The 14,752-nt window shown below is 41.0% G+C and overlaps 1 protein-coding gene across 5 annotated transcripts in view; it reads right to left on the bottom strand.

Annotated features, from left to right (window-relative positions):
* The window catches only part of KIAA0753 (KIAA0753 ortholog), a 57,250-nt gene that overhangs the window by 37,663 nt on the left and 4,835 nt on the right, over positions 1-14,752 (bottom strand). For all 5 annotated transcript variants that reach the window (XM_043903472.1, XM_043903473.1, XM_043903475.1 and 2 more), the window contains exons 2-7: positions 13,818-13,980; positions 6,790-7,414; positions 4,868-4,974; positions 2,839-2,901; positions 2,212-2,427; positions 88-298 (exon numbers count right to left, since the gene is read on the bottom strand). In XM_043903472.1, the coding sequence (XP_043759407.1) occupies positions 88-298; positions 2,212-2,427; positions 2,839-2,901; positions 4,868-4,974; positions 6,790-7,414; positions 13,818-13,910 (1,315 nt within the window). In that variant the 5' untranslated portion in view covers positions 13,911-13,980. The remainder of the gene's footprint in view (positions 1-87; positions 299-2,211; positions 2,428-2,838; positions 2,902-4,867; positions 4,975-6,789; positions 7,415-13,817; positions 13,981-14,752) is intronic.

Genomic DNA, 14,752 nt, shown 5'->3' with positions numbered 1-14,752 from the left:
TGACTTTTCCCTCAATGTGGCAACTGTTACAGCCCAGACAATGTCAAGGAATAAAGTATCTTGCAGTAAACACTTTAGGACACATACCAGCAAGGAGCTTCTTTGCCACTGAAGGTTGTCTTGTTTCCTGTGGAAATATCTCCTTTGCTACAAAGGGCTTCCTCTCATTCTTTGGGGATGTGTTTCGCCATCTCTCTAAGGCCCTTTGGCTACCAACAGGAAATCTGCTCCGAATTTCACTGAAACATTTCTTTGCCTTTTTTGGAGACAGTTTCTTTTCCAGGAGAGATTCTAAAGCCTGCCATGAAACAGTCAATCATTCTCTTAGTTTGTCTCACAAAAGTCTGACTGTTGATCACAAAATGGAAAATGGGGATCCTGGAAAAATGTGTTATTAAATGGCCATCTCTAATTGTTAACTGAACCATCACTTACTTTTAAAACTTGGTTATTTAGGACATCCAGTTAATAAAAGGAGTTCTGCATGTTCTTTCACATGTTTAGCTCATGAAAACCAATGATCAAAAAGTAAAGATTATCACTACTATTAAAGGTATTCAAATTCTAAAATTAAGGATCCCCATTTAAAAACTAACCACAGTCTTCAGAATATAACCCAATATAATTTACTTCATTAGTTCTCAATGAAAACCTCATAAACTTAAATAATCTTTTAAGTGGGCACACAAACTAAAACGCACATCTTCATAAACTAAAGGAACATGTTCATGGCTCTGATCACTCACCCACCACAATGGGGAAGACCTGTCCCTGCCAGCCCCCTTTCCTGAGAGAGGCATGCGCTCTAACAAGCACCCACTCACTCTCACCAGGCAGCAAGGGCCCAATCTCCCATGGTCAGTACATGTTAACGAAGACTGAACGCAGCCAGGGACGTTTAGCTCAGATGACAGCGAGGAATAACAACATAAACTGTGGGATAGTGTGGTACATGTCAACAAGAATAAATTTCTCACACTACTGAATATTTTCAAATGTAGGGGAGATAAAGGGTATGTTTAAGAAACATTATGTTAAGGCACTCATGCCCAAAATTTGGGATAGAAACTGTATCTCTTGAGATCCTTGAGAATGATCTCTGGAGAATGATCAAGCTATGTTCTTCAAATAAAACTGTTTTGGCCAATAAATGTTTTTAATGGATAAGTTTTAAAAAAACCACATAACTTGATATGCTACCTAAAGGGCTCTCTTTGACAGTGACATTCCTGATAGTGATTCCACATACATAAACGTAAGCAATATATATCACAAATACATTTGCTGGATAATGACAAAGGTAGAAGGGGTCCTAAAGATCACCAAGGGCTAGCTAATGTAGAAATGGTCTGTCACGTGGTCTAGAATTCTTCCCACTACAGCACGCTTCCCTATAGCTAACAGCTTACTATTATGTATCTCACACTAATATAAACGCTTTTTTAAAAATCTGTGATGAAAATGTGTGGGACAGTGGAAATAACAGTGGCACGGGAGTTTGAAGACAGGAGTTTGATTCCCAGCCTTCAAAAGAAGTGTCTGTGTCATGTCTCTGAGCTTTGCTTTTTTCTTTAAATATGTAAAATAGTAATAAAACCAACTGCAAATCACAGCAATACAGTAAGGATGAATGGCAGCATTCTCTAAACTTCAGAGAACTATCAAGATTTAAGGACAGACTGTTTTTGCTGTCTTCATCACCAATAAAAACTAAGAACACTATCCATTCCTGACTAGTACACACCAGTTGGGATATCCAGAAGTCTCTAGCCATAGCATAAGACTTTAGGCTTGTTTCCATACATTTTTGGGCTTCTTTTCAATAATCTATCTAGATTGAACACTGATATTCTAACCTCACTACTAAACAGTGTTTTACTGTTTTCCTTTTATATGCTAATACATTCTTTATTAAATGGCATGGTCATGGAATGGAATATTCTGCTTAATTAATGGCCGGGTTACGAGTTGTTTTATGTTCTAGACTTGAGACACCATGTCTCAAAGAAGTAAAATACAATATTGACTAGACTGTAAAAACAATGAAATTAAAATGAAGTGCTCCTTCTGCTCTCTGCAAAGCTTGAATTTACTAGGTACCAGATGAGTCTTGTGTTCTCCATGAACCTCAATGAAATCAGGCAGTGGTGAACATAACCTCCCTGCTTAGAAATAATGCACTTTAAATACAAATCATGGTCAATTTCATACCTCAATCTGTTGCAGGATATCTATCACCACATCAGGGACAGAAGACTCGGCCTCCAGCTTGGCAGAACAGAGAGAGAGCTGGCGGATAAGACTGCCCAGCTCCTTGCACCAAGTAGGAATGGGGTACTCCCCTCCGGCAGTGAACTGAGCGACAAACGTCTGTAAGGCCCGAATTGCTCCTCGATGGGCAGCAGCCAGCCTGGACACTGCCCATGACTGGCAGTAAATGAGATGCAAGAGTTACTTCAATACTCAGAACATCTAAATGTTAACCCAACCCTTAACAAACATTTACAGTCAATCTTCTATGTAAGAACGACTTCCATTGCAAAAACTTTTTCATAGTAAAGGGAACTATAAAGTTTAAAGGTTTCCTAATGACAAAGTGTTTCCCCTCTCATGCTCAATTTCATATACCAGCTGCAACAACCAACAATCTATTTTCAGAACCTGTTTCTTGGAGGGTGACCCTCAAAGTTAGGACATTTAAGACGCTCACTCCCTAACAAGTTTCTACAAGTGTTGATGATAAATATTGGTGGAGAGAACCCACACATAATATCATCAAAGCACTGGAAATGTAGTTTATAAACAATAAGAATTAAGCATAATTAAATTTCATCATACCTTCTTAGTGTGTTTAATCTTATGTGGACTCAATTTATCCAATTCTTCCTGGATTTCTTTAACCTGGTTCATAAAGGGGGGGGAAAAAAAAGAAAATCTTTGTACCTTTCCACTGATCTTTTTTGTAGAAAAGGATGCATCTTATCGTGTCCAAATATAACCATTATTGATTCAAGTCACTTGAAAATGAGAACAGACTCCTCATTCAAGCAACCCCACAACAGCTACTGGTTTCCAGTTTGAGATGGTGACTACAGCACAGGTTTCCCTCCCATCCCTTGATTCCCACTGTAAGAGGAACGTAACCTAAAGGAGGTGACTCTGGAAAGGTAGGAGGCCACATCAGGAAGTTTTCAGTGCCGTGCTGCCAAAGAATTCAGCTTTTGGACTTCCCTGATGGTCCAGAGGTTAAGAATCCACCTGCTGATGCAGGGTTCGATCCCTGATCCTGGAAGATCCCACATGCTGTGGGGCAACAAAGCCCATGCACCACAACTACTGAACCTGTGCTCCAAGAGTCCAGAAGCTGCAACTACTGAAGCCCACGCACCCTAGAGCCCGTGCTCTGCAACATGAGAAGCCATGGCACTAAGAAGCCTGTGCGCTGTGACTAGAGTAGGCCCCGCTCACGGTACAGACAAGCCTGTGTGCAGCAACGAAGGTCCAGCACAACCAAAAAGAAAATAATTTATCAATTATAAAGAAAGAAGTCAGCTTTCACCCTCTTAGTTACAGAGAGCCAATCACACCTTTCAAGCAGAGCTCTGACAGGCTAAGATTCGTGTTTCAGAACAATCCCTATGACAGCAGTGTAGAGTAAGGACCAAAATAGAAGCCAACAAGAATAATAACAAAATCTCACTCAGGCATTATCTTTAAATCAAAGAGCCCAGTTTGGGGTTAGAGCAAGAAAGCTAACATGTGACCAAAGTGACCAGAAATAAGTTCAATGCTTACCAACAAATAAGACATTAAAATTGAAAGAGTGAAGTCAATTTTGCAACCCCATGGACTGTCATATCCGACTCTGCAACCCCATGGACTGTAGCCTGCCAGGCTCCTCTGTCCACAGGATTTTCCAGGCAAGAATACTGGAATGGGTTGCCATTTCCTTCTCCAATTATAGTTGAAACAAACATTTTTAAAAATCTGCCCATAATGTAAATAATATAAATGCCTATTCATCAGCCACTACATGTATCCTAGACAGAGAAGACTGGCATGCTGCAGTCCACGGGGTCGCAAAGAGTCAGACACGACTGAGCAACTGAACAATGACAAAACGTATCCTGAGTGACATTTAACATATTCTTCATTCTTTACTACTTAGTAAAGACAACCAAACTATCTACTATGTGGTGGTGGTGGTGTAGTCACTAAGTTGGGTCCGACTCTTGCGACCCCATGGACTGTAGCCTGCCAGGCTCCTCTGTCCATGGGATTTTCCAGGCAAGAATACTGGAGTGGATTGCCATTTCCTTCTCCAGGGGATCTTCCCAACCCAGGGATCAAACCCAGGTCTCCCACACTGCAAGCAGATTCTTTACCAGTTGAGCCACCAGGAAAGCCCATCTACTATTTTCTAAGTTTCTAATATACAATAAACATGCAATGGATGGGAAACTAACAAAAGTCCCTTTCCTCTAAGACTACAAGCTGCATTACTGGGAACCAAGGATTTCAGGGTAACCAATCCACTTAAACTTGTCTACAAAAATATGTCCTGTATAAGCACTTTTTTCCTGGGGAAAGGACACATAGCTTTCAGTAGATCCTCAAGCGTCTGTGACCCCCAAAAGCAGAAAAAAATGAACAAAACAGTATTTAAAGAGTTTGGCTGTATACACACAGACACATAAAGACGGAGGGCGGAAAGAGGAAGAACTGTTTGTCCACACATCCAGGAAACTTAGACGCACAAACACATCAGAAGCCATGTAGGATAGGCCGGTGCTGATATTTCTGGCACAAACGGAAAGCACGCATTCCCTGGGAAGCCTGCCCCACCATCATCCCCGTGCCTCCGCACCTGTTGCTGGAGGACATAGAGCGTACGGGCAGAACGGACCGCCTGCTCCTGTCTCCTGACCCGGATCCTCCGCTCCTCATCAGGGTCCAAAGCTTCTTCCACGCGATCTGAAAATATGTCCCCCCCCCAAAGTGGATTATAAACCATATATAAAAGCTGATTAAAAACTTCAATGGCTCACAAAGATAATGAGGTTAAAGATCTGTAGTTTTACTAAGAAAAAAACATGAGGCTGTCATAACAAAAAATTTTTCATCAGCCAAGAAACTAGCAACAAGCAAGGGGGCCTGTGTACTTGACTCCGAGATGAAAGAGACAGGAAGGTGTTAATCAAATCCGAATGCCCCGGACAGCCTAGCCCCCTGTTATGCAGTTATTATTTTTAAGCTATTTATATTGAACCCAAATCTATAATGCTTTCCATTTAAACAAAAATAATTTATTGACCTATTTTTATATATAGCAAGATTTCTTTTACACTTTCTTATCCTGAACCCAGAAGAGGAAACCGTTCTCTAACATATTAAGATGGCAAGGGCTAAAATTATTTGCTAAAGCCTTTGTCTCATTTGTCAGAAAACAGACCCTCGTACACACTGCTGCTCCATATTTTCAAACGATTAGCTCAAAGAAATTGTTTCTGGAAGACTACCTGAGCAGCCCTGCTCTAAGGCTCCTATACGAGGCGCCATCAGTAGAGTGGCATGCCTCGTGGCTTTGCTTCCCCCTATCTCACCCCAGGAGCATGGTTTCTACCACACTGTTCCATGGGGTCATGCTACAGACCACCACTGAGCAAAGTTAGGAGAAATGAGCCAAGACACCTCTGTTATTGTGATGTAGGAATGTTTTTGACTTGTTCATATTACACAACATATTCTCTATGAAGACCTACCAGAGAAATCTTCCAACCTCTATATCTGGCATAATTTTCTCCTTGTGCAATTTTTTTTTCCTTTGTAAATTCTGTAATTGATCACATTTTCCTCTTTAGCAGATTCTGTGGAAGCTTAGAAACAAATCTTTTGCCCATTCCTAATAAGTCTTACTTTGTGCTTTCCTTGTTTTTTTCCCATGCCAAAATACCCTCATTTACATATTTTTGTTCTATTTTGTTCAATCTGTTTCTGTACCGTACCTTAAATTCATTATGTAACATGCATATGCATACATTACTTGACTTTAAAATGCAAAAGATCATCATAGACTCTACTATCCTGGCACAGTAGCTCCTTTTGATGCCAACTCCCTGTGCCTTGCAGTCTGAAAGCTAGGCTTGACTCCCCTACTTCTCAGCTATGGTAACCCCCAATTTTCCATGTGCAACCAATCCTCTACTTTCCAGGAAAATGCAAGGGTGTAGAGAATGCTGAAAGATTGTAGAAAACAGTATGAGAGGATTATATACCTTCCTTTCTACCCTGCGGTCAGATGTCTCATACATACATCTGTAGCTCCCTATCACTGCGGCGTACTCATCTAAACATTGCCCAACTTAGAACTGTTTTTATCTAGAATATACACATTTTATATAATGTTCTTTTCTGAACAGATTAAAAATAACTTTTCCAGAAGGACTTCTGGATACAGAAGCAAAACATTATAGGATAATTTGCACTCAGGCTCCAGAAGACAGCAGGTACTGTGATTACTAGGTGGGACCCTCAGTCATTCAGCTTACCTAGCACAACCTAAGGAAAAGGGGCTGTTCCAGGTGCCTCTGCTGGAAAGACACTAGGGCAAACTCTTCAGAAAAAAAGACACTGGTCAAACTCAAAATTCACCTGTCTTGTCGTGAATGCTCATTCTAGTGACAGAAGGACAGAAATGGAAGTGATGAGGGGCAGGGGTCCTAAAGAATGTATTTGGCCTCTACCCTCTTGGAGCATTTTTTTCAAAGTCAAGAGTCCAGTTTGTCTCACCTCTTTTAGCTACTGCTTCAATTTTACGGATACAACTGCTCAATTCTTTCTGGAGTCGCTGAACTTCCAGCAGGCATTTGTGTTCACATAGGCTTTTGTGGTCATCTATCCTGGTGTGTGGCTGAAGGCCTGGATCGCGCGTGGGTGGAGAATTTGGCACAGGAAGACCCGATTGTCCTGGATGAGATGTGTACAGGTATACCTTGGCGCCTGAGCTGGAAATCTCTACTTTGGACGGCTGGTGGCTGCCATGACAGGCATCCCGACTCCTTGATTCCTCTCTTTCCACCCCAAGGTCAGACGTTTTATACTGAGAGTGTCCACAGTTCCGAAAGACATGGGGTTGACTTCTGAGGTGATGCTCTTTTCTATGTTCTTCAAACTGTCTTCGTTTTACATCTCTTTTGGCCAGATGAACCGCATAGCTAAGTCTCTCTTCTGATACAACAGAAAATGAAACAGAGCTGCTCAGGCCGGGACCATCTCTAAAACCTAAATCTCTACAGTGGTAAGACTCGTTGTATGAGTGCTTCAGTTTCTCAATTTTAATTCCATGTGGGCAAGAGTATTGGGTTGCCAAGTTGCTTGAATGTGTAGGAACATTCCTATTAAACTGCAGCTGGTTCTTTAAAAAATAAATAAATAAAAGCAAGCACACATTAGAAAAATACCATACTGCATAGCTGACATATGTCTACAATTAAGTTTCTAACATTTCATCCACACTATTATTAGTGCTTACGAGGTATTTATTTTCCTGTTGCACTCAAAGAATTGGCCACTCTCACACCCTTGAATTGATCGCATACCCCTGGTTCTATCCTAGTCATCTGCTGCTGCTGCTAAGTCGCTTCAATCGTGTCCGACTCTGTGTGACCCCATGGACTGCAGCCCACCAGGCTCCTCTGTCCACAGGATTCTCCAGGCAAGAATACCAGAGTAGGTTGCCATTTCCTACTCCAGCAGATCTTCCCCACCCAGGGATCAAACTTGCACTTCCTGCACCTACACCACCCTTCAAAAGAGGAGAAAGTTCATGAGAAAGTACAAATGCACCTGATCATCTGTGCAAAAAGAAACACAGGGAAGAAAAATCAAAGATCCCAGCCCGGGGATCGAACCCGTGTCTCTTCTGTCTCCTGCATTGACAGGCGGGTTCTTTACCACTGGTGGCATCTGGGAAGCTCTTACATATCACTGAGTCCCCTGTATTATCCTTCTGGTTACTAGTAGCATACTATGATCCTCCTCACAAAGTCAACCCAGAAAGCTTCAAGCAAAACCAGTAAGTTTCTCAACTCCCCAGTGGTGGACTTCTGCCCTGTGTCAAAATGTCAGGTTCCAGGAAGTGACCAACACAGTTCATCACGAGTGTTCCTGAAAACTGTTCCACAGATGTACCACCCAGAAACTAAGCCAGTGACAATACTTCTTCATGTCTTCCTGAGACTTTTTATCTAGTGGTTGGACCACATCTTTTATCCTGCACCTAAGTGCATCTTGCTCTAAATAGTCCACTTACATCTTTTCATGCAGGTTTAAGTTTTTGTAGGTTATTATCATGATAGATGGGGCTTCCCTGGTGGCTCAGTGGTAAAGAATCCGCCTGCCACTGCAGGAGATGCAGGTTCAGTCCTTGGGTCAGGAAGATCCCCTACAGAAGGAAAAGGCAATCTACTCCACTATTCTTGCCTGGGAAATCCATGCTGGAGACTATAGTCCATGGGGTCGCAAAAGAGTCAGACACAGCTTAGCAACTAAACAACTTCATCATCATCACAGACACAGGTTTTGTTTTTCACTTAACAAACACAGGCATGCTTCCATCTTCCCACAAGTTTTATTGTTTTTCATAGTTGCATTTTTCAAAATCCAATGAATGGCCTTTTCATGCTTATCCTAACTATAATCTTATTATTAAAGACTGAGATTGTTCCAGGGTTTCCAATAATAGAAACATTAGTTCAATTAATATTCCCATGCATTTATCTTTTTTTCTCTTTGCAAATTATGTCCCGAGGATAAATTATCTGTTCTGGGATTACTATGTCAAAAGGAGCAAATCGTCTGTGGCTTTGGACCTGTCCATGTCTGTGGCAGGTCATCAGCCTTGGAAGATTCTGCCAGCAAGCTCGGCAAGGCCTGTACAAAGATGTCTTGTTCGTGCAGATAGCCTCCCCAACTCTCACAGTGCACATGATAATGTGTGTTTATATAATCATGTCCATGAAGAGTCAGTTTAAAATAAACCCAGTGTGAGAAAACTGAAGGAAAAAAATTTTAGGGAAAAGAAACAGAGATTATGAGAGAGAGGGAAAAAAAAAAGTTACCATCTGGAAAGTGCACAGAATGAGGAACAGTACTTGGAACAGTACTTGGCCTTATTAGAGAAATCCTTCCCCCCAGAGTGAAAAATGACCTAAAATACCTAGGGGATTTGATATATGTACTAAAGTAAATAAATAAAGAGTGAATTCCTATTTAACCTGGGTGTAGAGAAAGGCTTTCCAACTATAACTCAAAATCCACATGCAATAAAAGAGTGATAAATTTTATTACTTCAAGTAAAAATTTTAAAAACAACTTGTTTTTTATGGTTAAAAAAGAACACCATCTGGAAAGAACTGGAAAAATATCTGCAAATACACAGGGCTCCCATATATAAAGAAATCTTAAAAACTGAGGTGAAAAAAAGATGAAAACTCAGTAGAAAATGGTAAAAACACATGAACAATTAACAACAACAAAGAAAGATAGAAATATGACCCTTAAATGCATGAAATGTTGGTCAGGCTCATAAAAATACTAATTAAAAATACACTGAGACGGCAACAGAGCAGCAAAATTAAGAGACACAACAACGCAAGCTGCTGGCAAGGCTGTGGGAAGACAGGCCTGCTCACAGGGTCCTGGTGGGAATACAGGTCCCAGGGACGGGACTCTGGCAACAATGAACAAAACCACACATGCATTTGCCTTCTGACCTAGCAGTCTCACTTCCAGAAATATATTCTGAAGATATACTCCCAACAATACATCTGCACAGGGCATACATGTGTTGTTTGCAACTGCAAAGCACTGAAATTGACCTAAATGCCCATGTAAAAGCATGTCTCAGTCTATGGTACACCCACACAGAGGAGTACCATGAAGATGTAAAGAAGAATGAGAAAGATGTGCAAGAACCCATGTGTAGGGATTTCTCAGGCGTGCTGGTCAGTGCAAAGAACACGTGCAAAAAAGAGTATCTGTAATACGTGCGTGCATGCGTGCTCAGTCGTGTCCAACTGTTTGCAACCCCATGGACCATAGCCCACCAGGCTCCTTTGTCCATGGGACTCTCCAGGTAAGAACACTGGAGTGGGTTGCAATTTCCTTCTCCAGGGGATCTTCGTGACCCAGGCATCAAACCCACGTCTCCTGTGCCTCCTGTATTGGCAGGTTATTCCACCCTTCAAAAGAGGGGAGAGATAGTTCATGAGAAAGGACACATGCAGCTGATCACTTGTGCAAAAAGAAACATAGGAAAGAAAAATCAAATAATAATAAGATAAGGTATCTACAGGGTATGGGGAGGAATTGGGTGGAAAGGACAGAGGGAATGGTTGGGGGGATGGAGGGTGGTAATATTTCACTGAACGTTCTTTTCTGCATAAATTTGTTTGGAATCACTTTAATGTTTCACATACACTGCAGAGAAAGGAAGAAAGAGAAGAAGAGGGGGAAAGGGGAAAGAGATAATAAACAAAATTCAGAAGGATGAAGGAAAACATTAAAAATGAATACTAACAGAAACCAATGAAGCAAACTGAAGTTCAAAAGACTAACATAACCACACTAAAAAGTAAGGGTTTAAAAAAAAAATCAACCCAATCAACATGTGAACATAGCATTTGGACTATCTGCCCTCAGGCTAAAGACAACAAGTTCTCTAAACAAATACTGAGCTCTAATCTGCAGTGTTCTTTTTCTTTGCAGAGGCATGGGTTGCAATTTTCAAACACTTTTGTACATTCTAGGATTAAGCAAATGAGTACACACACTGTGGGTAACTGGAAACTGATTTTACACTCTTGAATATGGGAGTTACAGATGGGAAGTGTTGGACTGGATTGGAGATACCTATGTGCACTCAGCGGAGAAGGCAATGGCACCCCACTCCAGTACTCTTGCCTGGAAAATCCCGTGGATGGAGGAGCCTGGTAGACTGCAGTCCATTGGGTCACTAAGAGTTGGACACGACTAAGCGACTTCACTTTCACTTTTCACTTTCACTCATTGGAGAAGGAAATGGCAACCCACTCCAGCGTTCTTGCCTGGAGAATACCGGAGACGGGGGAGCCTGGTGGGCTGCCATCTATTGGGTCACACAGAGTCGGACACGACTGAAGTTACTTAGCAGCAGCAGCAGCAGCATGTGCACTCAGAGAGTTTTAATATAGACAGATAGGCAGGCAGACAGGCAGACAGACACAGAGAAAAGAGGGAAAGAAGGGAGTAAGAGAGAGGAGAGGAAGGAAGGAGGAGGGGACGCAGATGTGAGCGCAGATGTGAACGCAGATGTGAGATGTGAACACATATGAATTGTGTTCGGGCACATGCGTGTACACAGCTATTTCCCATCTCTGTCCTCGGGGACAGCACAGGACAAAACGCTGACATCCAGGAACCAATGAGCATGTCCAGCACCTAGACGGTGACTTCTAAAACCCATTCACCACCAAAGGGGTGAAGGCTCCTTTCAAGAATGGCTGGGAAAGGGCAAAAGACGCTGAGCCTGGCATATCTTTTTATACCAAAAAGTGGTCAAAGATTGATGGCAATGTGAAAAGGACACTGGAATCAACTTGAAGTGACTCTCACTTCACTGACCAAATCAGAGACCGTTTGAATATCATATTGAATTAAGTAAAATGCTAAAAGTATCTTCTGATATAAATAAATCACCACTTGTCAACTGTCATAATAAAAAACTGACTCAGGCAAAAGTCATCGATGAATGCTAAAAGCAAATGAAGTCTCGGAAGTAAAAGGATATTAACATGGTCTCAAAGACAGAAACTTCCAATTACAAAAGGTAAAAAAATAACTTTACAATGGAAAACTTGGCAGACACCACCTTAATTAAACAATAAAAGTGAACATGGTCAGTAATGGGAATAAATCGACCTATGTACCTCCTGATGCGATGCACTGAGAAGAACTCAGCATCACTTCAGTGGTTTTCCCACTATGGGTGCACAACCTGAATGTAACTATGAGAAAATTTCAGACAAACTCAAATTGAGAGGAAATCCTCAAGTAACAGGTCTCCATTTTTCAAAAATGTCAATGTCATGAAATACAGACTCAGAAATCATTCAGATTAAAGGAAACTAAAGAAACATAACAAAACTCATGATTTTGGATTTTCTTTCACTGTTAAGGACATTATTGAAACAACTAACAAAATCTCAGTGAGGTCTGTAGATGATATGATAGCATCATTTTAATGCTAATTTCCTGATTTTGATCACTATACCATGATTATACAAGCACAAGTATTTAAGGGCAAAAGGATATCATGTCCTTAACTTAATCAGTTCAGAAAACAATTGCATGTGTGTGTGTGTGTGTGTATGTGTGAAGCGAAAGGATATCATGTCCTTAACTTAATCAGTTCAGAAAACAATTGCGTGTGTGTGTGTGTGTGTGTGTGTGTGTGTGTGTGTGTGAAGCGAAAGGATATCATGTCCTTAACTTAATCAGTTCAGAAAACAATTGCATGTGTGTGTGTGTGTGTGTGTGTGTGTGTGTGTGAAGCGAGACAGAGAGAAAAGAAAAAGGAAGGAGGGAGGGAGAAAGGGAGAGGGGACATGTAATAAAAAGTTAACATCTGGGAAATCTGGGAGAAGAGTATCCAGGAACACTGTGTACCATTCTTGCAACTTCTCTGTCAATCTGAAACTAAGTCAAAATTTTATCTGACATATTACTACACACCCACCAAAATAGTTACAACTAAAAAACACCACCAAATGCTGGCAAAGATGTGAGCAGCTGGAGCTCTCATTCATTACTGGTAGGAACATAAAATGATACAGACTGCTTTGGGAAAGTCTGTTGCTTTGTTAAAAAACTAAACATACACCTACTCTATGAGCCAGTAATTTTAGTCCCAGGTATTTACCCAAGAGAAATGAAAACATGTTTGCAAAAAGATTTGTATAAGAATGTAGCAGCTTCACTCACAATGGCTTAAACTAGAAATAACCCAGGTGTCCAGGACTCAGTATTAAAAAAGTAACTACTGATATATGCAACAAGGTGGATCAATCTCAGAAACATTACACCCAGTGAAAGAAGCCTCACACCAAAGCATACATAGTATATGATTCTGTGTACATGAAGTTCTAGAACACAGAAACTAATCTGTGGTTAAAAAAAAATCAGAATAGTGGTTGCCTGTGAAGGGTGGGCAGCAGGACTGACTAGGAAGGGGCACAAGAGAACATTCTGGAGTAATGGAAATGATCAGTATCTGAGATATGATTTATACATGTGTGTGTACACACTGGTCAAAACTTAGCAAATATGACAAGATGTATACATTTCAATGTAGTTGCTGAAGATGCAAAATATACCTCAAAAGAAAACAGTATACAAAGAAAGAATTCTAGTGTATGATATGCATGCACAAGTACTTAGGGTACTCACATCTGCAATTTATTTTGATATGCATCCAAAAGTAAGATGGATTGATGAATGGATTCTAGAGGCATGGACTGAAGTACAGATATATTCACTGTAAAATGCAGCTTGCTGTATGTGTGAGGATTTTCATTAATACAAAAAGACATTTAGAGGACAAGTGGGTGAAGCTGAAAGAAGACATTATTAGAGAATATGAGGGAATTTTTTTTTTCCATTTTCTTAGGCGTGATAATGCTTAAATCTAAAAGGTGATCTGAAACGTGTTCATTGTCCTTTTCTCTTTCTCTGAAATGTTTCATAACAAAAATCAGAAGAGAAAAATAAAACGAAACTACCTGGGTCTGAAGTTTCCTGGGGTCACTCCTCCCATCGAGTTGCACATCAGATGCTAGATGAACACAGGCTGCGGCTGGTCTGCCTGGTCCCATGGTGTCAGACAGTGTAGACAGATAGTGAAAGCTCAGTCATTGGCCAACAGTTTTCCCCTAAAATCATTGCCTGACATAAAAGAAAGTACTTTTAGACCAACCTTTTCAAACAAAGTGAAAGCACTGTGTTTTACTTATGTAAAACTCATGTAAGAATATTTTAGTAGTCCATAGCAACCTCACACTGCAGAGAGAAAGCTTAAAGACAGGTATGTGATGGTTTCTTTCATATACTAAAACAACTACACTGTTGAAAAGTCTACCTTCCACGAGAATAGGGGACACACTAGCCTAATGACATGGGCTTTCCTCATGGCTCAGCGGTAGAGAATCTGCATTCCAATGCAGAAGACGCAGGTTCAATTCCTGGGTTGAGAAGATCCGATGGAGAAGGAAATGGCAACCTACTCTGGTATTCTTGCCTGGGAAATCCCACGAACAGAGGGACCTGGCAGCCTACAATCCATAGGGTCGCAGAGTCCCAGACATGACTGAGTAAACGACGACAATTAGCCTAATGACTACTTCTTGAGTCCTTTTCATTCCAAATTTCACATCTCAAGGGTCGCCATTAAGATGTTATTCCAAAAACAGAGCTCTTCTATGGTAAACAAGCACTTTCCATCAGGAAGTTTTATGGATATACAGTCTACGTTAATAAATTCCAACTACCAATCAAAAAGCAGTACACTTCACTCTTCTAGGTAGCTCAAAAGATTCTAACTCTCAATGACTCTAAATAAACTGGCGGCATCAGAATACCTAGACGGATGCCAGAAACAGCCAGGAACTAGCAGAATGACCTCTGTACCTCTTCAGATTCACCCTAACTCCCCCCCACC

Source organism: Cervus elaphus, chromosome 5 (genome assembly GCF_910594005.1).
Source record: "Cervus elaphus chromosome 5, mCerEla1.1, whole genome shotgun sequence".
In the NCBI taxonomy this organism is placed as follows: domain Eukaryota; kingdom Metazoa; phylum Chordata; class Mammalia; order Artiodactyla; family Cervidae; genus Cervus; species Cervus elaphus.
The sequence above is the reverse complement of the archived record's forward strand: the minus strand, read 5'-3'. Positions and strand labels throughout refer to the sequence as shown.